The sequence below is a fragment of the Melopsittacus undulatus genome, chromosome 2 (genome assembly GCF_012275295.1).
Source record: "Melopsittacus undulatus isolate bMelUnd1 chromosome 2, bMelUnd1.mat.Z, whole genome shotgun sequence".
NCBI lineage: Eukaryota > Metazoa > Chordata > Aves > Psittaciformes > Psittaculidae > Melopsittacus > Melopsittacus undulatus.
In genome coordinates, this window is record NC_047528.1 from 114,416,431 (window position 1) to 114,440,732 (window position 24,302).

Sequence of the window (24,302 nt, forward strand, 5' to 3'; positions counted from 1 at the left end):
TAGGTTCTGTAACATTTATAGCCCTGGCATGAAGGTAAACAGAGCACATCACACAAAAGCATAGAGTCAGCCTGCCCCTTGTGGTACCTGGTTTTGGTATCTCTTTCCTCAGTCAGCCCTGCTGATTGTTCACTGCTGAAGCCACCCCTCCATCTGCAACCCTTTTGTTTCCTAATGGACTAGCACATTTCAGCAGGAGCTGAAGATGTCATCTGAAGTTACCAACACAATTCATCATCCTACAGAGTCTCCTCTCTCTCCCACTGCTGAGAGTCTCCTTTGGGAGAAATAAATACATAGAACAGAATACAATGGAATAGAACAGAATAGGTCAGGATGGAGACATGTCTGAATTGAGCTGTTTTAGGACAAGTTTCATCTATATCTGGACAAATATAAAATCATAGAGGCACCCAGAAACAACTGTCTGACAGCTGTATGGAGACTGCTATTCCCATGAAGACTGTGAGACCCATATCCTGGTGCTGCTGCAAGTTACCCAGACTCTGAAGCAGCAAGTGAACCATCAGTCCCCTGACATAGTTAATTGCTAACAAGTTATTCTAATAGGCATGGTTATTACACGTGAGGTGCTGCCAAGAGAGTGACCAAGTGAATTGTTTGCCTTGTCTGTAACTGCTAGTAACAGAAAACCAAAGTCAAAGCCAGAAACAATTGGGATGCAATTAGAAGTCCACATGAAGCTCAAGTTAGAAGTAAGTCCTGCTCCGAGTACCCAACTCAGGCACAGAAGTCCAAAAGTCAGAAAACTACTCAGAAGTAGCCCCTATGACATCCACCAAACCAGCGACTACTGGGTAAAAAAAAGACAGCATGTACCACAAGCTAGTAACTTACCAGCAGCAGCAGAGCCTTGCTCATTCTATCCTGCCCCACCACCCCTGCTGTGAAAATAAATCCTTTTATCTAATACAGGACAGGTACAACACTGCAACAATTCACTGCAATTTCTGAAAACTGGAACAAGTACGACGCAAACAACCCAACCCAGGCTTCTCATACTCAGCCTGCCAACTGCAAGGAATACCACAAGCCTGGATGGCAGCCCTTTCATTTGCTCCCACAGATTTTATTCTCTCAGAATAAAAAATAATCCTTTGAGAACTGACACACAAGGCAAGGCAGTTGAGGCTTTACAGAGAACTATCAGGACAACCCCACGAACAAAAGTTGTTTCATAAAGCATATACAAATATGCCTTTAATAGAGGGCAGCCGTATTTTCCCATCCCATCGAGAAGTGAGTGGCTGCAGATCAAGTTCTCACACTTGAGCAGAAGTCACATAGCTTTGCCCAGAGGCTCTGAGCACTGCCACAAACCACCAGTAGGTGTCAAAGCAGCATGAAATCCTGTCAGCTGCCTTCCCAGCCAGGGCATGGTCTCCCCAGCACTGCATATGCAGGATTCACTCAGTTGAGACCACAGTGTCAGAATGAGCTGAACTCTTCTGCAGGAGAAATCACCTCCATTTCACACAACCACCTCAGAAACAGTTCACATACATACATTTGCAGCAGCCTACAGAGAGCTCATCTCAGAGACAACCGTTCTGAGTTGGGGTTATATGCTGGGCTATACCACATGGGGAGCAGACAGGCTTTGTCCCAGTCAGCAGACAGCATCACAGCTGTTCAACCAACAGAAAACTTCCAGGGCCAGCACTGAGGCTACACAACCTCATCCAGCTGCTCTGGGTCTTGGGCAGCAGACGCTAGAGCACTGCAAGAATCATCTTCTCCTTCTTCTTCCTCTTCCTCCTCTTCTCCTCAAAACGTTCTGTAGCATCAGCAAAAAATGTCACCTCATCCTTGGCCTCAATCTCTCTCTTCAGGTACTGAAGTCCTGCCATGTTGAATCCCAGCACATCCTGCAAACAGACCAGCACCACACTGTTGGGCACATAACAAGCTTGTCTGGGGGCAGAGGGTCCTGCACTGGCCATGCTCTACTAAGAAACAATCAAAGCAAAATAGCCCTCAGATTTAAATGAACCAGCATTCTTTACACGTAAACTTTAGCCGAGTAGGAAAAGAGTCCTGCACCTTGCTCCCCACAGTTCTCCCAAGAGCAGCTATAATCCACTGTATTTGCCAAAAGACAAGATGCTGACAGGTACTAGTTGCATCATTTGTGATATTAGAAGCGCACAGAAAAGCCCGAGAGAAATAATTTATTAACCTCCAACATCTTAAGAAACTAGCGAGCCAGAACTCAAATACTCAAATTCAAGAGTAAATGAGGGAGCACAAGTGCAGGCTCATCACTGGGCAGTCTCACACAACAGAAGAAAGTAAAGAAAAGGCAACCTGTTTGCAGCAGAGGAAGGCAAAATGGGCTCAAACCCCCAACCAACTTTCCCACTGGACACCACAGACAACACACACTCCCAGACACCAGCCCATCCTCTTACTCCAGATCCCAGGGGGAGGGTACAACACTCACCCGGGCCTCACTGACTCTGGAGATGGTGGTTTTCTTCAGGTTTTCTATTACAGTCACCAGCATGTGGTTGCCTGTGATCTGTCCAAAATGTATCCTGGGAACAAAGCAGGAAGTGATGTATTGCAGCATTATTGTTGGAAACATCAGAAAGCCCTCACCTGAGCCTCTCTGTGTTCTGGACATAGGATTTTTCTTGAATTAGGACAGCCAGGCATAGGCAGATTGACCTGGAAAAGCTATTTTCTGAAGCTTCTCTTTAAGTGTTTCAAGGGGAAGGTCTCTGTCAGGCACTCTTTGAGGACACAGGCTGTGCCAGTCAACAGTGCCTTGATGCAGGATCTTTATACAATGAACTTCAGTGATCAGGACCAGCAACCCCATTTGGGCACGTCAACATTCTGCAACCAGTGAATCAATTCCCACAACTGTTTGCTGCAGTGATTCCTTACCTCCTACAGAGACCACATCCTTATGCCCAACAACGCTTCTCATGAGCTCCAGACCCAGAGATATAAGAGAAAGCCCACTGCTGATCAGAGCCCTGTTAGAGCTGTCTCAGGTTCAGGTTCTGGACAGCAACAGCAACCAAACTGATACCAACAGATCCGTCTGGGTGGATGAAAGACTCACTTGAGCAGGAAGAGGAGAGCTCGGCACAGGAGTTCAATATCTGAGCCCAGGTCAATATATTCATTGAACAGTCTAAGCAGGTCAGGGACATAAGAGAAGGGCAGCACCAGCAGAGACTCTTCCAGTTCACTGAGGAGAAAGCAAAGGGACAGAAGCGTTAGAAGCTTTAGTTAACTGACAGAATCTCTGCACTGCTACAGATAAGCAGGAAGCACTTCTGCATAGGGAGGTTCTGGTACAAAAGCTGTGCTTAGCAAGACTGCTGCTCTTTGACCGCCCTCAAAGCGCAGTGCACCTTCACAGACTACAGCCCAGGTCAGCAAATACCTTCTGGCACAGGAAGCAGGCACACAACCTTCGCTCCTCAGCATCCCCAAGCTGCTCTTCACATAAATGTGCACTTCCAAGCAGCCAATTCTCATGTACAACCTCTATCCAGCACTCCCCATCGAAGTAACAATTTCCATTTCTCAATTCCATGCATGAGGCTGCCAGAAACAGAACTCAAGACTCTCTAGCACTGCCCAAACCCAGCATGAGAGACCATTCCAGGACCCCAGCCAGTTCCAGGCCCAGAAATGCAATACTCAGTCACAAAGCTGTTCAAGGAGAGGGTTTTCGGGACTCACCTCGACTTGACCTTCTTGAAAACTTCTAGTACGTATGCAGAAGGCTGTAACAGAAGAAAGAACCAGCTCTGCATACCAAGAAACATACCAGGACAAACATGTGCCTTAAGGTCTGTTTCAACCAGTTACAAACATGCAATCACATCTTGAGATGAACAGATCAGACTGACTATAGCAAAGAGGAAACTCTTCAGCTTCAATCAGTCTGAGAAGTTCTCCCTCCCCATAACATAACCCCAGTCTTCTCAGATACCCCAGACTGGTAAAGAATATTGTGAAAACTGAAGTTTATGTTCAAGCAACTAAATCATCTCATGTGCAGTTCAATAGATCCTGTACAACCTGGAATGAAAAGCCTGGTGAAACAGACAAATTACAGAGATAAAACCTTATACAAACTCATCTCCCAAAGACTAAATTCCTGTTTATCTGCTGAAAGTGTTTGGCAGATGCAGAGCAGAGCTGAGAATTGCCATAGTGCCTGACTACTAATTCATAGGATTTCATTCACTTCCATTCTGTCTATTCCACTTGCAATTAAATATACCTATATTTACAGGGGAGGAGGCAGAAGGGCTCTTAAAGGTGGTTACATGTAGTTAGAAGGAAGACAAAAGGCTGTTCCATCTGGTATTGAGATACTCCTCAGAGAAGGTGAGAATGAAAAAAAAACAAGGATCTTCTTAAGGGTAATTCAAAAGGCTATTCGGGAGTACCCATTGGAATAAACCAGGAAAACCAAAACAGAATCAGTAACTGCTGTACCAATGCCACAGAAATAAGCCTGGGCAGCTACCACATAACCCTGCCTTGCTCAGAGCCGCCCTGCTGTGGTTACAACTGCACAGGCAGTGACTCAGGGTCAGGAAACCTTCATGTGGTTCCAGCTCCCACTTCTTGATCAAGGCAACACAGTAGGTATGCTGGGACAAGTGCTCCACAAGCAGCATCTCTCCCAAGAAAAAGGGTAAGTGACTGTCAATACATGAAGTCTTTCTGTTCATGGTCTGACACACTGAATGCTCATCATGGTCAATTCACCAACTAACAGGACATATCATAACTTGTGGCTAATGTTTTTACCTAGTAGACTATGCTTACAATGCTTTGGAAACAGGTTCGAATCCCCTTCTTTGTACAGTAAGATTCAATTAAATATTACCTGCTTCCAAAGAATTTTGCTAGCTACTGAGCCATAGGAATTCATTCACCCCACTTCAATCTATTCCACTTGCATTTAAATATGCCTCTATCCACAGAGGAAGGGAGAGAATGGCTCTGGCTAAGTGTTTATTGCTGTCACAGAGTGGGAGGCACAGTGATATGGGTACCCCAGCATGAATTCCCAGGAATGCTCAGGTATTTTGGGTAACATGGCACAGCTCCTCTGGAGTACACTATATCATGGCAACTGCACCCTCCTGGCAGCAGGCACAGGAAGGGTTTGAACTAGCTTTCCCACATCTTGGAGAATACTGTCAACTGCTAGCTCATGGTAAGGTCCATGATAAGGTCACGGCTACCATCAGGGTTAAACATAACCCTGATGGGGTGAAACATCTGTAACGCCTCCAGGATATTAAAAAATACGCAAAGCCACCACCACAAAACCCCCAAATTGTGTTCACTTTGCACAAGCAGAAGTGTTTTCACTTCAAATTGAACCAAGTAGTCCACAGCAACCCAGTGTTTTAGCTCAGCCTGCAAATGAACCAGCCCCACTCCAGTTGAGAATGGGCCACAGCCAGTGGGCATTCCACTTACCGTAATATTTCCATAGGCACGCAGGATGGGATTAACAGGAAAGGGAACCTGGAGACATAGAATGGGTTAGAATAAGGTAGATGTACATGTACAAATGCATATTCACAGAGAAAATTCTAATCTGCAGTAATGAGAGAGCTTTTATCGAGTGTCTTCCTGCAATTTCACCTCCACCCACCCCAGAACATTGATGAAGCCTCATTTACAGATAATCTCATTCTCAGATGTGTACAGCTAACTCAAACATGCATGAATCTTCTTCCACTTCTTCACTGTCACTTTTCCCACTGATATCACAGCCCCTAATTTTGCAGGGAATGTTGAGCTGCAGGCAAAGAATAGGCTTTGAGATGAATTGGCAGCAGCATGCTCTCCCAAGAACAAAACCACTCATCTTACATCCTACTGTGACCTGAAACAAAGATTGTTGGAAAGAACACCCCACTGGCCATGCCCAGAGCAGTGCCATTTTGTTCTCCAAAAGATTTCAGCAAATCCCTGCTATTTCCAGCTGTTCTGATTTTATCTGCATGCTGAGTTGGAAAGCTACACCCAAACACTTGCGATGGGCACATTCTTCAGTCTTTTACCTCTTTTCCTGCAGCTTTGCATATGGCCTTGTGCTCCTTCAGTTTTGCCATCTCTTCTCTGTACAGCTCAATAGCTTCCATGATCCGCTCAGCCTGTGCAGCAGAGGAACAGTACATCAGTGACACCAGAGAAGCCAAAGCAAATCTCAAGTCCAACTGGACAAATGGAGGTGGCAGCAGAGACTGATGTGGAGAATCACAGGACATATCCCTCAGAAAGGTAACCTCTGCTCCAGACTGCAACACTACTCTGAGATCAATTGTGCCCTGAAGATGCCAGAACATGATCTGCATCAAGAAAGAGCGTGACTAGCAGGTTGAAGGAAGTGATCCTGTTCCTCTACTCTGCTCTTCTGATACCTCACTTGGAGCAGTGTGCAGTTCTGGTGTCCTCAGCACAGGAAGGGCATGGAACTGTGGGAACAAGTCCACAGGAGGCCACAAGGATGATCAGGGGCTGGAGCACCTCCCACAGGTTGAGAAAGTTGAGGCTGTTCAGCCTGGAGAAGAGAAGCTGCATGAAGACCTCAGAGCAGCTTCCAGTATCTTAAGGGGGCCTACAATGGTGCTGGAGAAGGACTCTTCATCAGGGACTGTAGTGACAGGACAAGAGGTGATGGGCTTAACCTTGAACAAGGGAAGTTCAGGTTAGATATAAGGAAAAAGTTCTTTACTGTGAGGGTGGTGAGGCACTGGAACGGGTTCCCCAGAGAAGTGGTAAATGTCCCATCCCTGGCAGCGTCCAAGGCCAGGCTGGACAGAGCCTTGGGTGACAGGGTCTAGAGAGAGGCATCCCTGCCCATGGCAGGGGGTTGGAACTGAATGATCTTAAGGTCCTTTCCAACCCAAACCATTCTGTGATTTCCCCCACTGCCCTGGGTGCTCTCTGCTGCAGCTTCAATTGTTGCCTTGACACTGAACTCCCACTCCCTACCCAAGCAAGCAGCACACCTCTGAAGCAAAGTCAGGGTCCCATTTTGATTACCCAGATTAACAATCTCCTCTGTATTTACAAGAGCACCAGCCTGTTGAAATCTGTGCCATGAAATTAGCCATCCCCACACCTTCCTGGTACACCTTCTGCCTCAGGCACTGCAATAAATTTCTACTTACTGCAGATGTCCACAACACTGAGTGGCCCTTTGGGGAGCAGCCTGGAGCCTATTGAACATCCCAGCTGCCTTGTGTTCTTTTTGGGACCCCAATGGGCAAGAGCAGCCCCATCTGTCCCACACATGACAAGCAGAGAAAGCTGCAGCTACAGGAACCTCATGTGTTTTCTGGAGAGGTCTGGGGACAACTACTGGTGCCTGACTCTCCAGAGTCAGAGCCTTCCCTGTGGGCCATGGAGCAGGACAAGCTTCCCTTGCATGCATGGTAAACTTCCCTTATGTGACAGCACAGGTTACTCTTTCAGACTGATGCTCCAACCCTCTAGAGACGGCTGAGGCACAAAGCAGTGCTGGCAGACCCACACGATCTTACCGCTTTGATGGTTTCAATGGTCTTCTTTCCTGCGAGCCCCGTCTCTCCTTGTGTCTCCCCAGCCACCTACAAAATACAGAGTCTGCATCCTACCACAATCCATATTAGGAAAAACAGCCCCATTCCCTAAACTGGTGGTTTATGTGGGAAAATATGGTACTTGTCAAGTGCATAGCTCCTTCTGAGGAACAGAGGTGCTGTGCTAACAGTATGCTCTGGGAGGCAGGTAAACACAGCTCTTGTTCTGCCAACAGAGGCTGAGTAATACAACCAGCATCTAAACAACCAGCAGCACAACCCAAGCACCTAAACAAGAGGGATCAGGCTCCCCCACCAATCCTGCATTACATGGAGCTGGAAGCAGAGTCAGAAGGCAGCCATGGTACTGAGCTGGTGTGGACCTGGACATTAGAGATAGCAAGGCCTACAGCATAGCAGGTTTCAGTGTCCACAGCTACTGTGTCTGGCCAGCTCCACACTCTCTCCTGAAGTTGTGTGTATGAAGTACCAGAGTCAACTCCACCTTGGGGAAACTATAGCTTCATCAGTACCTTCCCCCCTGCACCTCCTCAAAGCAGTGAGATTACCAGTCCTCTCTGACACCTCTTCTATGCCTCTTACAGAAGTAGTTATTCCAGCGTCTCTACAGTCAGACTGACACACACTCACTGCAACTCACCACAGGCTGCTCTTCCTTCGCCACACTCTCTTCATACTCAGCTTCTCGTTCCTATAGCGGAGAACAACGTATTAACAGAGGTGAACAAGCAGCAAGCAAGGGCACAAATCCCCTCCAGACTAGCTGAGCAAGGGAACCTGCACCTTCATGCAGCTTGTTGCAGAACCAGGACAAATCAGCAGGGATCAACAACAACAGTGCAAAATACCCACTTGTCCCTGGTCCCAACCCCACAGAGAACTCTGGAATCTCCCAGACTGAAAGAAATGAAGGTCTCTGCTCTGGATACAGGAATAGCCCATAAACAAGCCACAAGCTGAGATGGAGGCAACAGCAGTTCAGCAGACCTTCCACCTGGCACACAGCACAGAGGAGCCTAGAAAAGTCCCAGGGTTATCCTAGCCTGCAAGAGGAAAGAGTCTCCTGTCTGGCATCTCTCACATCAATAAGGCCCCATCAGTGTGTAATTCACTACTGGTGTATTCATGCCCATCCTGTTACTCAAACTTGACCCAAACAACACTTTCCTGGCATCTGGAAAAAGAGCTGTCTCTGCTCTCCTTTTACCATCACCATTCCTAGCACACCAACCACTGGGCATCAAGATGTTGCCAATGGGTCACCTAAGGTTTCATATCAAGACAAGTCTCTGAGCAATCTGATACAGCTTCAAGGTGATCCTGCTGTGAGCAAGGGGTTGGACTGGACTCTGACAACAGTGTTTCTATCCTACTTAAGTCTTCCTGCAAGTCTATGATTCACATATATATATGCTACATAAACATATGCTTAAAATGGAGTAGAATGGGCTTATTCCATCCTCCCTGATCTTTGGGGCCTGCCTCCAAGATAGAATAGACCTATCATTGTTGGAAAAGGGGAAAACAAAACAAACTGCATTTAAAAGCAGCAGTGCTCTCCATCACTTCACAACAGCCACCTGCTGAACTGCCTACAAAGTACACACATTGAAAGGAGCACAAGAGAATAAGAGAAGATCAAACAGTGTAGCCAACTGACCTGTTGAAAAACATAGCTCTAGAGTAAAGTCTGAGAAGCAAGAGAGAAACAAAGCAGACAGCAAGTCAGCCAGGCATCTGCAATGCAGCAAACAAGCAAGCACCTGCAGCATCTGCAGTGCTCTCTCTAGAGAGCTCAGGGCAACAGACCTATGGTGCAAAAGGTGCCAGTCAACCCTGGGCACCTCAACACCAGGCTGTGGTTAGCAGTGAGCAATCTGCCAAGTGTGGAGCCAGACTCCTCCACAGTGAAAAACAAAGAGAAAACAGTTGTCTTTGGCAGGAAGGATGCAACTCTCACCATCTCCCTCTCCTCTTCCAAAACAAGTGGCTCCCTTGTCCTTTCCCAGAGGCGCAGAGACTTGTCATGGGATGCTGATACCACATAGTCTCCATTGGGACTGAGTGCCAAACACCAAACCTCCTTGTGATGCCCCTGTGTGGCAGACAGAAGAGGTTAGACAAGAACACCACCCAGCTCCCACTCCTGAGGGAAGTGCTGCTCCTAGAGAAATAGTGCTTGCTTCCAACAGTCTCTAAAACTTCCTACCTCCAGTGTCTGGATGTGCTCAAATTTATCTGCATCCCACTGCTTAATCTTGCTGTCCTTCCCAGCTGTGAAGAAGAGATGGGATTTCGCTACAAACTGCAGATACATCACACTGAAAAGGAAAAAGGCTCAAATTCAACCACCTGGGGAACACTGCACACCTACCCTCACATTATGCTGGACAAAAGGGTTATTGCTGGATCACAATCCCTTGGAAACAATATAACCAACAACCCAGAGATGCTGTAAACTTTGACTGACCTGTCATCATGGGCAAAGAGAGAGCGGTGACAGTCCCCAAAATCCAAGCCCCAAATCTTCACGTTCCTGTCAGCGGAGCCAGTTGCTATTAGAGTCCCATCCTACAGAGCAACAGAGAGGAAGGTGTGGGGAAACTGGCTGGCAGCCCCATGAAGAACTGCTGCTGAACCAATGACTAAGAACTGCTGAATATACAGATAGCTGGCTCCTGAAACATGCTCCCCCCAATTCCTCCATCACCTCTTGCCAGGGTGGCCCATGCCTGTGCTACCAGCACAGCCCACTGACAGCAACCTGCCTCTCTTCTGAACCTCTGCACACATTTAAGACCTTAGCTATACCCTGACATTTTTGACTTCCAATAAGCCTCCTCCCAAGGACACCCCAGAACAAGATGCAGCCCAAGAATGAACAGGCATGAGGAGGCTGCTCCACCTCAGCACCTGCTCTCTGCTCACACTACCAAAGAATTCATGCTCCTCTCACAGAATCAGTAACTTCAGCAGAGAGTAAGCTGTATCTCTTAAGATGAGTGTAGGGAACCACCACAGCATTTTGATTTCCACTTGCTCACAGGATGCCCTGGTCAGCTCTGTCATGACCACTATTCAGTGACCCTCCTGGTGGGCACAGAACTGCAGGATAAGGAGGGGCTTGCTGCATCCCATTAAGAAACTGCTAAGCCAGAGCAAGGAGATGACAAAAAAGCACTCTCCTAGAGGCCTGGCTGCCAGTAGAGGTTCTTGCAATCATTAGTATCATTGCAGTCCCACCTAATACACAGCCCTAATGATACTTACGGAGGAGATGTCCATACACAGCACTGGCAGCTTGTGTCCATACAGAGAGAGGAAAAACTGGAGCAGAAGAAAGGCGTCTAAGTTAGACATGCTGGGTAGGGATGTGTGCAAATCTCAAGCTCCAGGCTAGCTCTGATGTGCCTCAGGAGCACTGTCTTTCTAGCACTGTCCCACTTTCATTGTTAGCAGCTGGGCCATGATGGCAGAACTGAGGGTGGAAGTACTCAAGTGAACTAAGCTAACACTGATGCTAATCACTGCTCCCTGTGGAGTTTCTCTCTGCTTTTCTTTGCCTGTCTGTCAGTGCTGGTCTGTCTTGTGTCACTTCCTAACATTCATGTGCTAATACATAACTCACAAAATCACGACATGCTGATCACAAGGAAGAGTCTCCTCTCCCAGGCTTTGCCTCTGCTATGCCCTATTTAATGCCATGTGTGACACATCCATCTTTACAGTGCCTTGCTGCTCTGAAGAACCACCGTGCCCTCAGGGTTTAGAGTGAACCTTGCACATGCAGGTTCACAGTACTTCCCAGATGAAAAACTACCTTCTCCCCAGTGCTGGCCAGCCATGTTCTGACAGGTTTGCTAGCAAACAGGCACCTGAAGTGGGATGCATGGTCTTTCTACTAGTGTCCCACAATACATATTTCCAGTCAGGCTACAATTGCATCACTCTCTCCACAGCCTCACAGCCCATTTGGTCACATACCTTGAGTGTGTCAACATAGAAAACTTTCACAGTGCAATCCAGTAAGGAAACAGCCAGTAGCTTCTGGTTGGGGCTGTACCTCACACAAAGGACATCTTCATCCAGCTGCAAAACACGCACATGTTTCACAGAAAGCCTGGTAACAAGAAGATAAAAACAACTGTTATCCCAAACAAACAAGTTGGGAAGAGATAAAAATATGACTCCCAGACTGCACCCTGGGAAAGCAATTTAATTCTAACACACAGCATCTCATTCCTTATTATAACAAGACAAGCCTAGAAATAAGCACAGCACTGCAGGCTGATAAACTTCACTGCTAACCTTACTGCTTTCTGAGCTGGGGGACCATCCTGTGATTAGAAGCTACACTCCCACAAAAGCAAGGGATCAGAATGTGGCAAGTGTCCTTGAAGTGGCTGAACAAAGCTCAGACCTTCACAAAACAGCACTGAGCTCACACACTTCTCCACATGTTCCACATACAAGTCATGGGCACTTGTTACAGTGCACACTAAAAGCCAAAGCACCCATCAGCAACAATGAATACTGCAGCTGAACACAGTCTCAAAAGGTTTATTTTCTCACCTTTTCTGAATGCTGTTCTCATCCTTCACAAGCTCAAACTCCCAGAATTTGACACATTTATCAGCACCACCTGTGACAAAGCCACGCTGCAAGGGAAAGCAAAAAGAAAACATCATATTTGAAACTAGTTTTGCTGTAACACAGAGAAATTCTACAGCAAGGAACTGTCAACACACAAGGTGCTTTTTGAAATGTCCCATATTCCTACACTATTAATGATGAAGTGAACACCACCAGGAGCACTAGCTATGGTTAGATCACGCACTACCCATTGGCTGAGCAACAACAACCGTTTCAAAAGCTGACAGGGACCCTCAAAGACAAAGACTCCAAATGTTGAGACATGGACTGAAACTTTGGGCCCGAAAGCATTAACCTCAGCTGTAGGTAATGCTGTGCTTGTGTTTTGCAGGCAAGGTGACCCTTTCACTCTTACCAGATCGCTCACTTCACTATCCCACAAGCACAGACTTCTAAAGGAAGAACAGTTCAACATCATCCCTTTTAGATTAATAACATGGGAAAATCTATCCCTTATGTTTTAATCTGTAGGATAACCAAATCTCAGGCAAGTTATTACTTGCTATGGTTTTGATTCCACTAAAAACCACTCCAGCTTCTAGTGCAACATGAGAAAAGACAGGTATATACAACAAACTGAAGAAAGTGGAAACTGAGAGAAACCAGTATGAACCTGAACTGTGGTAATGGAGCAAAACTGATACAAGGAGTACAAGACACAAATAGATTTCTACAGCTAGGGCAGTTAGGCCAAGTAGAGTGTTAGGAAGGCTAGTATGAGAACTATTAAACAGCAATGCCCAGTAAACATGGGTTCAGGAACATTTATCATCTGTTGTGCTTGGAAAAAAGAACAACATGTTCCATAATCACATTACACAACAGCAATGAAAAACTGCTCCAAAAACTCACAAGGCTGTTAAAAAGCAGTTACCACCCATGTCAGATGTTTATAAATCAGTGGTTCAGATTCCCCAAATCCAAGATTTTTACAGAGCAGAACAATGCAGAATTATAGAATAGTTTGAGTCAGAAAGGACCTTATGATCATCCAGGTCCAGCTCCATTGCCATGGGCAGGGACACCTCACACTAAACCATGTCACCCAAGGCTTTGTCCAACCTGGCCTTGAACACCATCAGGGATGGAGCATTTACCACTTCTCTGGGCAACCTGTGCCAGCGCCTCAGCACCCTCACAGTAAAGAACTTCTTCCTTATATCTAACCTGGACTTCCCTTGTTAAAGTTTGAACCCATTACCCCTTGCCCTATGCCTGCAGTCCCTGATGAAGAGGACTCTCTAAACTCTCAATTCCCATTCTCAGCAACTTTGGAAATACATGCGGAAGAAACTAATGTAACACTATCATTCAGAGTGAACAGGCAGGCCTGGTAACTGTGAGCACAGTCAACAGAACAAACAGGTAATTACAGTTTCCATCAAACAAAGGGAACTGAATATGGAGAAAAGAGCTTATGGAAAATTAACTTGTCAGGGATTATCCTTTTCCTTAAGATCAAAAGAGTTAGTTAAGCCCTTGGATGGATGCCAAAGGGCATTTGGCACTGCTGTAATCCCTATTACACAATGCACCCAGATCCCAGGGCCACCATTAAAAAAATACAACAGTAACTGAAAAAGTACAAGGACTAAGAGCCTGGAAAACACATCCTGCAGGAACAGGAGAATTTCACCCTAATGACCATCAGCAGGTTACAGGGGCTGAAGCTCTCCATAGCTAAACACATCCACAAGGCCTGTATTGCTGCACACACAGACTCCACCAGGGAAATCCAAGTGTTCTCAATCATGCAGAAGAAAGATTAGGTGATAAAGATGAGGCTCCACTAAGCCCAAACACTTACTGGCATGTGCCACACAGCTAGACAGGTATTTCAACAAATAGTGCCTGTATCCACAGTTTAAAGTTCTTAGAAACTACCAGCTGTATCCTCCACCTCCCAGGATTAAGAGATCCCATGCTCTCATGAGTAGTGCAAACACAGGATAGGATGTGCGACAGATGATACTTAGAATGGTGGCTGAGTTACCTGGTCTGGTGAAAGAGCAATGGACCACACCGCCCCGTCGTGAGCATTAAGTGTCTCTGTCAGACTCCCAGAAGCCAGGTCATACAGCTGCAGCTTCCCTGTCTGGGAAGATACATCAGAGGACTAATCAGCCCCTTGACAACACCTGATAGCTCCCAGCAGAAGAGTACCCCTGCCACACATCTCTCTGGCAGCCAGCTTCATTAGTTGGCTGTTACACAGATGCCCAAACTCCTGATCCCCATCAGTGACTTGCCAAAGCTATCCAGCTCAAAAAGCCACAAAAGCTGCATAAAGAGTTTGGGAATGGAGCAGAACCAGACTGCCAGAGAGGTTTTTACACCTAAACCAGAATGCTCCACACAACGAGATGCAATGAATGCATTTTCTGTAAGGCTGTCTTCATGACATTTTCATAGCATATTTCCAGAGTTGGCCAGTCTGGAAATGCCCAAGTCTGCAAATATGGAAGCTGTTTCTGGAGTACAAAAGCATACTGCTTACCTTGGTGCCAATGATGACTTGCCGATCTCCTGGGACAAAGAGCGAGCAGAGCGCATACTCACACTCCATCGTCCGGATGCACTGCAAGGTTGCTCTGGAGATAAAGGCAAAGCCCAAAACCTCTTACCACACACACAGTCTGTCCCACTGAGACATGCTCCACAGTGGCCTCTGCCTAGGGCTGTCTTTTCAGCTGGGGCCAGAGGACACACCACCACCATGCTATGATGCAAATGCTGTCCAACATCACTAAGAACGTTTTCCATAAAAACATGCTGTTACACAGTCCACTATCATGACTTCCTGCTGTCAGGAGCAAGGACAGCTCCTGTCATTCAGGCGAGGATGAAGAAGTATAAGACAGCACACTCAAAGGAAAAAGAGCTTGAAATCCACAGCACTCAGGAAACACTGGGACAACCCTCTAAATCTAAACAGCTTACTCAGTCTAATACTAGATCCTTCTGATACAATGCCAAGAAAGCCATGTTGCCAAAAGAACAGGTAGTAGCTAGTTCAGGGTTAGTACCTCTTACTAAAATGGAAAAAAAGCAACAAAATACAGTCTACACTGGACTGCTACATACTACCTCTGTGTTTAGGTATTTATCTTTCCATACCTGCTACTAAACTTAGCCTGAGTGCTGCTTTACAAGAAGAAACTCCATGAGTTAATTAGGGAGTTTTAGCTCCATAGATTTTAATTTTCCTAAGAAGGAAAGAAGCCAAATAGCTTTCTGTTTATATCCTTTACTTCATTCACTATTTCATATTTCTCCATCAGCCCCTCATCACTACCCATCTGAACACAGCATCCCCAAGCTCTGGGAGATTGACCCATAGGGCAGAGGGGAGTGACACAATTGGTCTGCATACCTGTTCCAAATCTTTACAGACTCTGCAGCGGCAGAGAGAACGGCAATGTTATCAGAGCTGAAAGCCAATGTCCTGACATCACTGCGGTGGCCTCCAATGGTTATCCTGGATGCACGGACAGCTTGTGGGACTTGTGCTGACAGGTTCAGGTTGTATGACTCAATGACGTTGTTCTGGAGCAGCAGAACGATCTTCAGCTCTCCTTTTGGAGAGAGAAACAAGTCAAATGACCTGTTAAATTAGACCAAAAAAAAAGAGCTGTACACAGGGGCAATTAAGACAAAATGTAGGATGTATCAAATATAAAGAACTGAGAAAGAGTAATGTAGGCAGAGTGCATGCCACAAGCAAGTCCAAACTAACTCACAGAGGTGTGCAAGAAGGGGACCACTTGTGGAAGAAGTGTGAATGGACTGGAGATAACAGTAGACCTCTCCCCAGCTTCAAGCAGAACACATGTCAAGGGGTAAACTTCTACCTCTCCCTATGTTGAGCTATGCACAGTTCTTCCCAAGTAGCTACACAGCCACAGCTCAGCTTCTACAACAGGCTTTCCACTCACTTGATTTTAGAAGAAGCTCTGATGTTAGTCAGTCGCTGAATCTCCTCCTGCAGGCTCAGCTCCACACTCTTTTCAGGCTCCTCTTCAGAGTTCTGTCTACGAATGTCAGGTAATGGAGAAGAGTCAAATAACCCAGCATAGCCAACAGAAACTTAACAGAGACAGTGAATAACAAGAAAAACAAGAAAAGACTATCTCTTCTGGAATGAAAGCATTTGAACAAGGCATGTTAGAAAGATGGATGCAAGACAAAAGATGAATACAAAAGATGGCTCAGTGTCCAGGAAGATGTCCCTGAGGAGTCAGTGTTGAAACTGATTCTGTTCAATATCTTTGCCATCAATATGGACAGCAGGATTGATGCAACCTCAGCAAGTTTGCCAATGACACCAATCTGTGCAGTTGTCACAATGGAGAGAAGGGATGGGATCCAGAGGGACCTTGACACACTTGAGAGGTGGCCAATGCCAACCTCATGAAATTCAATCAAGCCAAATGCAAGGTCCTACATGTGGGCTGGGGGCAATCCCAGGCACAGCTACAGGTTGGGGAGAGATATTCAGAGCAGCCCTGAAGAGGAGGACTTGGAGGTGTTGGTTGATGAGAAACTTAACATGAGCTAGCTTCAGTGTGTGCTCCCAGCCCAGAAAGCCAATCACATGCTGGGCTGCATCAAAAGGAGTGTGATCAGCAGGTTGGAGGAGGTGATCCTGTCCCTCTCCTCTGCTCTTGTGAGACCCCACTTGCAGCACTGTGTGCAGTTCTGGTGTCCTCAACATAAGAAAGACATGGAGCTGTTGGAGCAAGTCTAGAGGAGGCCAGGAGAATGATCAGGAGCTGGAGCACCTCCCAGATGAAGACAGGCTGAGAAAGTTGGGACTGTTCAGCCTGGAGAAGCTGTGTGGAGACCTCAGAGCAGCTTCCAGTATCTGAAGGGGGCCTACAAGGATGCTGGAGAGGGACTCTTCATCAGGGACTGTAGTGACAGGACAAGGGGTGATGGGTTCAAACTGAAAGAGGGAAAGTTCAGGTTAGATATAGGTAAGAAGCTCTTTACTGTGAAGGTGGGAAGCCCCTGGCACAGGTTGCCCAAAGAAGTGGTGAATGCTCCATCCCCGGCAGTGTTCAAGGCCAGGCTGGACAGAGCCTTGGGCAACATGGTCTAGTGTGAGGTGCCCTGACCATGGCAGGGCGGTTGGAACATCTTAAGGTCCTTTCCGACCCAAACCATTCTACAATTCTAAACCAGACAGAAAGCTGTATTTGAGAGGGAGTTCAACTTCTGCTTGTGTCCTACCACTCATTCAAAGTCCTCGGCCATTGCCAAAATCCATCTCCAGATTTATATACCCTGTGCTTCAGTTTCTATCCTGGAGCCAGACCTCTTCCTAAGGGCTGCTTTAAGGCCCCTGTTAAGTGCCAGGATACCCAGAAGGACACTTAACACAAATTAAACATTAAGAAAGCTCTCACCTGTATCTCTGCCTACTTAAAACAGGAGACGAGGTATCAGAGTCACTCTGACTTCTCAGATAAAACTCTCATTCCTGTACATCCTATCAATGACTTCCTTTGATGCACCAAGCAGTGTAAATATAAATATCAGGTAGAAGTGAGCAGCTCTGAAAAACCCATTTTATGTCCATTCATTTGCACACATTAGCTTTTTTTGCAGGAAGGAATTTCCTTAGTCTCTCAGAGTAGTGTTGCTCAGACAAGCACTAAGGATGCACAGGAAGAGTGACCCCAGAATAGAACAGCTAGCAGAGAAAGGAGAAATAGCTTGGACTTCACCCACTGTTTCGTGCTACTGAAAGGCTTTTCTAGCAATTCTCTGGAAACAGACAGCTTCCAAACACACACAAAAGATGGCTTACTTGGCTTTTTTCTTTGCTTTCTTCATTTTCTTCTCCAATTTCTTCCGGATTTCCTCTTCAGAAAGGACAGAGAACACTTCCAGAACAAAACCTGTTCCCTAAAGACACAGCAAATAAAGTCAAAGACATGCAAAGCCCTGGTCATACAGAAATTATCCAAAGTCTCCACAAGCCTCATCTACAGCTTGATAGCAGCACCCCACACTACTTACATGGCAGGCCAAAATCTTGCCCGTTCGGTCTGTGGCAAGAGTTACTACTCGGTCTCTCCCTTCCCGCATAATGGATCCAACTTTGCTGCACTTTACAAGGCGCTATAGGGAAAGAAGGAAAACAACTCTGGTCTGAAAGGTCAAGTGATCTTCTCAAATTCAGAAATCTACTGGCACGTGAAGTCAAGAGGAAAAGGGGGAAATAAACCTACAGGGTCCTGGTAGAACAGCTAGCAAGGATAACCTAGGGACAAAATAAGCATTGTGTGTGCTATGAGCTTGTCTCCTGAACTTTTGCTGCTTTTTAGCTGAAAATAATCATTGACAGGCTCAGTGGAAGAATTAAATGACTACAGCTTGCCAGTAAAGACAGAGCTGATTTTTTACGCTACAACAGCAGCAGAGCTCAGTTCCTCTGTCAGAAGAGACAAGAGGTGGTGATAACTGATACTCTTAAACAGGTGATTGAAGGGAAGAAAATCTGCTGAAGAGGGAGTTGAAAGAAGTATTTAGCAAGGTCAGGTATCTACCATAATTAAATGCAATCTGAAATCTGAGCACGACCCTGGAAAATTCTACTGGAAAGACAGTCAGTAAAGTCTTCACCAGTACTATGAATGAGCACAAGTGGGAATGGCTTTCAGCAGTCAAATCCCATGCTGTACTTTGTTATGGTACAACTCTGACTGCTGCTGACGAAGATGTCAAGAAGCAAAACAAGAATAACAACTTCCCTAGCAGGCTAAATACAACACTTGGGGTATAAACCCAACACAGGGAAACAATGTATGACCAGCTCTAAAACTCCTGCTGGCTCTGCAAGCAGCACTATGAAAATGGTGTTAAGATACAATATCCCACAGACAGCATGGGAAACAGCTTACTTCCTCAGGATTCTCATCCAACTCTAGAGTCTCATCCTCTTCAGTGTTTTCTTGTGCTCCAGGTGAAGACCCTTTGCTTTTCTTGGATTCTGGCTCATCAGGGTCTTTTGCCTGCTCATGGACAAAAAGAATATAAGGAATACCTTAAATCACAAGAGCTATGGTGTCCTGGTTTCTGTCTCACATTTCATTTCTCTGGAGGAACAAGTGGTTAGTGTGCACTGCAACTAAGGAGTGGCCTATAGCATGTCTGCAGACACCAAACACTGTGTCCTCCCCTCCTTATGATCCACTCACAAGACTGATCTTCTCTAGCCATAAGCCAGAAGGCAGGAAGATCTGACACAAGATCTGGAAATCTTGTTCTGGAAGTGCTCACAGGTCCACATGAAAGCTTAAAGCACAGAAACCAGCAAAGTCTATCCCCAGAGCAGCTTATGGACCCCTCAGACAGCAAAGACATTGATTTGGCTCAGTTTCCTAGAACATCAACCAGATCTAACATGTTCCAATCTCATCTTAGTCCAAAGTCAAGCAGTTGGGCAAGGCTGTGAAGCATTACAGGGTAGTATCTTACCTCGTGGATGTATGCAATATCCCACACCCTCAGCTCACTGTCTGCACTCCCAGTGACCAGACGCTTCTCTTCAGATATCAAGGCCATCCCCCAGACCTGTCCAGAGGCACAATGTGAGGAACTGGCTTATGGCTCCTTTAACTCTTGTAACAACAGAGCATCTTTAATTGATTTATTTAAACAGCAACCAACAGGAAACTGGATCTATCCAGGACCTCCTCCAAGTACATCTGTACTGGAGTCACCCACAGCATATGGAAAGTTTGGAAGTTGCTCATTTGCTCATCCCTAAAGCCTAATGACAAACAAAACGTATCACAGTGCCAGTTTACAACTCATGAGAGCAGGAAGGGAGAAAAGTGAGCCATGTGTGAGGTATCCCTCCCCAAGGCAGAGGGGTTGGAACTAGATGATCTTAAGGTCGTTTAAAACCCAAACCATTCTGTGATTCTATGACATATAATCCTAAATCCCTCCAGCCCAACAGCTCGCCACACACCCTCTTTACCTCAGTACGGTGTCCAACCAGAGTTTTGAAGCAGTGCTGGGTGTCCAGATCCCACCATTTCACCAATGTGTCTTTGTCGCTAGCATAAAGAAGGAAAAACTCAAGACATGAGGAAAGACTGCCAGAGCTCATGTGCTTAGAAAAGTGATAGAAACAAAATCTAAACCATGCCACAACATTTCACAATGCAGCTGCTCAGATGTTGCATTTTCAAGCTATAGAAGAACAAAGTATAGCAAAATACAAAGGTACTGCATAAAGCTATTTAGCACATCACTGAAAGCTGCTTCCTCCCCTGGATTCAGCTACAAGCCCGAGTGTCACACAGCCTCCTTTCTCACTTATTTAGGGTGAGAACAATACTCTTTACTACGGGTGAGAATGGTAAGGGCAAAGTCCTGGTCAATTCTAAAGCTGCCTCTAAAACCTCCCCTCTACATTCCCAACCTGTGCCATGCCTGTGCATTCACGAGGCTACATGAAAAGCAGATTCCTTCTTTCTGAACAGTGATTTTGAACTGCTCCTCCTAATAGAGAATGAGAGCTCCTTCAGTCCTTCAAAGCCCCTGTAGGATTAGATCTCCCTTAAAACACATTTCTGGCCATATTATGCTACTCCAATATTACAAGAGCACCTGAGAAAAGTAATTTGAACATTTATATAGATTCTCTCAGTACACCTTACACTATTTAGTACTCTTTTTTGGGAGTTATAACTTTGCTAGTGCCTCTTTTCCTCAATTAGTTTCAACTAAATCAAAATAGAAAACTTGTTCCATTAGTAAGCTCCCTCAGGACAAGAAAAAAAATCTGATTACAAGTGGTATTTATTGTTAATCCATCTCTTTTGTTACACAGGATCCAAAGATATCTGTAAACTGAACATATGAAAGTATCACCAAAAGAAACTGTACACAAAGGACTACAGTTAGCTCTTTGGGAAAAAAAGCCAATATAAAGTAGAGAAGCAACATCTTAATTCAAGAAAAGCAGGATCTCTACTCTGTCAATAAAATAAATTGAGCAGATTTCTTTATCCCAATTTAGAATTAAGAAGCATTTCTAAAGCTGGTCTGCAAGGACTTGAAATTGCATTAAGAAACAGGCACCATCTACCAAACCAACAAAATACTAGTTTTTCCATTGGAAACAACAAAAAGAGACACAAGAAACTTGTTCTAATTTTACACTGAACTGATTTCTATTTAGTTATTAGGTGATTATTGATAAAGAAATCACTGACTGTTATTTGTGTATTTTCTGCAAGCCATTTATTATTAAAGCTATAGTGTCACTAGCAGCTCATGTTGAATAACTGAAAACCAACTCAAAAAAACATCTCTCATCTTTTAATTAATTCCTATAATCCAGCTTACCAGGAGGCAATTTTTCTGTCCTATGGCTGTGAATTACACCTTCAGAAGGTAAGTCTGCTTAATTCTTCAAGATAAACAGCAAAAATTGCTACGTACATAATGAACATTTCAGTTCTGTGTGCCATATTTGTATTCAAGCATCAGACTTAAGAAATCTGTGGACATGGCAAAATCATACTCTAAAATACTGGTGGGTCTGAGATACCATGAGTTGAGAAGGGAAACACAAATGGCTGTAGCACCCAAGATGCCTAAATTGCAAGTAAAACCATGGCTGTTTTCCTGATCAACTACTACACTTAGCCTGGCTTACCTGGTGACCAGCAGGTTCTTCTCCTTTAAGAAAAGGACTTGAGTGACAGCATCCTTGTGTCCTCTCAGCCGGTATAGACCACTCTCATTGATGACATCCCACACAATGATATCTGTATCCTGGAACAGACAAGAGTGTCTCTAAGGGACTGACATTTGTCTCTGCAAAACATCTATCTCTGCTATGAGACATTACCTAGGAGCACACTTTCTCCCTCTGAATTTGAACGTCAAGTATGATTAATGCAAGTGACATTCCTTCCCCAAAGGTGCATTCAGGCCAATAAATGCACCTCTGCCCCAGTTAAAAGCTGCTTTTACTATTCCTGACTCACAAGCTTCTTCACTTTAACAGCTCTACTGGTACCCCACTCCTGCCCTGCAGGCTCAGTTGCTCTCCCAGCCCTATAGGCAGAGGCCACATAACCCCCTTAGAATACCAAACATTTTACAGCAGGTCAGCCTTCTCCATGGAGCATCTCTATGAAAATGCTGTCCTCCAGATATGCAACCCTCACCTTTGAGCCAGATACCAGCCGGCCACCCAGATGGTCATACTGCATGGCTGTAACTGCAGCCTTGTGTCCATTGAAAGTGATAATCACTTCTCCACTTAGGAGGCTGAAGACACGGATGGATCCATCTTCATACCCAACAGCCAGGTGCAACCCATCTGGAGAGGGGCAGAGACAACTGACCTCCTGCTTAAGACCCTTGAGGATAACAACCTGCAATTTTTAAGAGACAAAATACATACAATATAGATAAATGACTTGTTAGAGTGAGATACTTACACAGCACAAAGTATATACTTGTACTCTTCTACTGAACTTCCAGCTGAGCACTTCTGTCACTTTAGAAGATTATTTTTCCACTTCCTCCACCAGTGTCATTACCTCCATTTTACAAGGGAGAGAGAAGCTAGAAGGGAAGTAATTTCTCATAATCAAACAGAAAACTGGTGCAGAACGAGTCCTGCAACTCCAAAGCCGAAATTTCTCCCCCTGCATTTTAAGTGCCAGAAAGCAAGGAACATTGCTCAAGTATAAAGTCTGAAAGCTTCTTCCTGACCCATCATCTCTTACTTGGCCTTTCTTTCTAAGGGACAGGACAGAGTTCTTTTCCATAGGCTACAGAGGAACTTGAGAAAGACAAAAACATCTCCAAAACAACATGCCAGCAGTCAGCATTCTAGGGGCTGTAAAGCAAATTATGAATTCAGTTTGCAGTGGACAGTAGTACTTACTATGACTTCAGAATCTGACAGGATGCAACATGTAGTAAAGTCCCTAAAGTTACAGCTCACAAACCCCTATAGGATACAACTTTCACAGGTGAAGCCCAGTTCCAAAGCTGAAAACAAATTCCGCAACATGCCTATTTCATCCCGTAACTTTTTGGTCACCAGCAAAACAGGGAAGAGCTTTCCAGTCACTATGACAGTAATTACACTTCTTCAACTGAGATATCAAAGGCAAATCTCAAAGAATCAAGAACTAAATTCAACCAAGGCACACTCACAGGCTCACCCATGAACAAAAGTTGGGGCTGTTCAGCCTGGAAGAGAAACTGTGTGGAAACATCAGAGCAGCTTCCAGGGTCTGAAGGGATGCAGGAGAGGGACTTTTCATCAGGGACTGTAGTGACAGGACATGGGGTGATGGGTTCAAACTGAAACAGGGTAAGTTCAGGTTAGGTGTAAGGAAGTTCTTTACGATGAGGGTGGTGAAGCACAGCGTGCCCAGGGAAGTTGCGAATGCTCCATCCCTTGCAGTGTTCAAGGCCAGGTTGGACAGAGCCTTGGGTGACATGGTCTAGAGTGAGGAGTCCCTGACCATGGCAGAGGATTGGAACTGGATGATGTTAAAGTCCTTTCCAGCCCTAACTGTTCTATGATTCTACATGCTTAGACTACACAAAAGGGGGATGGGGAACATGTCGAAGCGGCGCTTCCCTTAAGCCCAGTAACACAAAGAGCTTTGCTTCGGGTGGCCCCAAAACGCCACACACCACACGGTTACCCCCACACACACACCCCCACGCCACACGTGGCTGCCCCTCACCAGCGTGTGTGTCCCCGCCTCACAAAACCGGACCCCGCTCTCACCTTCTCTCCTTTCCGCGTGTCCCACACGAAGACGTGCTCGCAGGCCGGCACAGCCACGTAGCGGCCCCGCTCCCCGCGCAGGGCCACGAAGGCCGTGTTACCCTTAGCGCTGCCCACCAGCCCGAAGAGCGCGGCCGGCCCGTACCGGAGGTACTGCCGGGTGAGGCCCATGGCGGTGCCGGGCTGCTGCGAGCGGCCACCACATGTACCTAGCCGGAAGTGGTGTGCGGCAGGCAGGAACAGCCCGCCCCGGAAGTGCC

General features: G+C 45.9%; 1 protein-coding gene across 1 annotated transcript; it reads right to left on the reverse strand.

Moving 5' to 3' along the window:
* Nucleotides 1–1,069: 1,069 nt before the first annotated feature.
* WDR3 (WD repeat domain 3) lies at nt 1,070–24,260 on the reverse strand. Its single transcript, XM_034074612.1, has 26 exons — nt 24,043–24,260; nt 22,454–22,663; nt 21,937–22,055; nt 20,248–20,326; nt 19,740–19,835; nt 19,163–19,273; nt 18,279–18,380; nt 18,067–18,164; nt 16,190–16,285; nt 15,628–15,858; nt 14,752–14,845; nt 14,248–14,349; nt 12,174–12,259; nt 11,586–11,721; nt 10,872–10,928; nt 10,072–10,172; nt 9,811–9,922; nt 9,562–9,696; nt 8,242–8,292; nt 7,563–7,628; nt 6,078–6,170; nt 5,488–5,535; nt 3,724–3,767; nt 3,095–3,223; nt 2,465–2,558; nt 1,070–1,889 (listed from the first exon to the last, which is right to left on the reverse strand). Exons 1-26 carry the CDS (start codon nt 24,211–24,213, stop codon nt 1,734–1,736), a joined length of 2,817 nt encoding a protein of 938 aa, XP_033930503.1. The 5' UTR covers nt 24,214–24,260; the 3' UTR covers nt 1,070–1,733.
* Nucleotides 24,261–24,302: the final 42 nt, after the last annotated feature.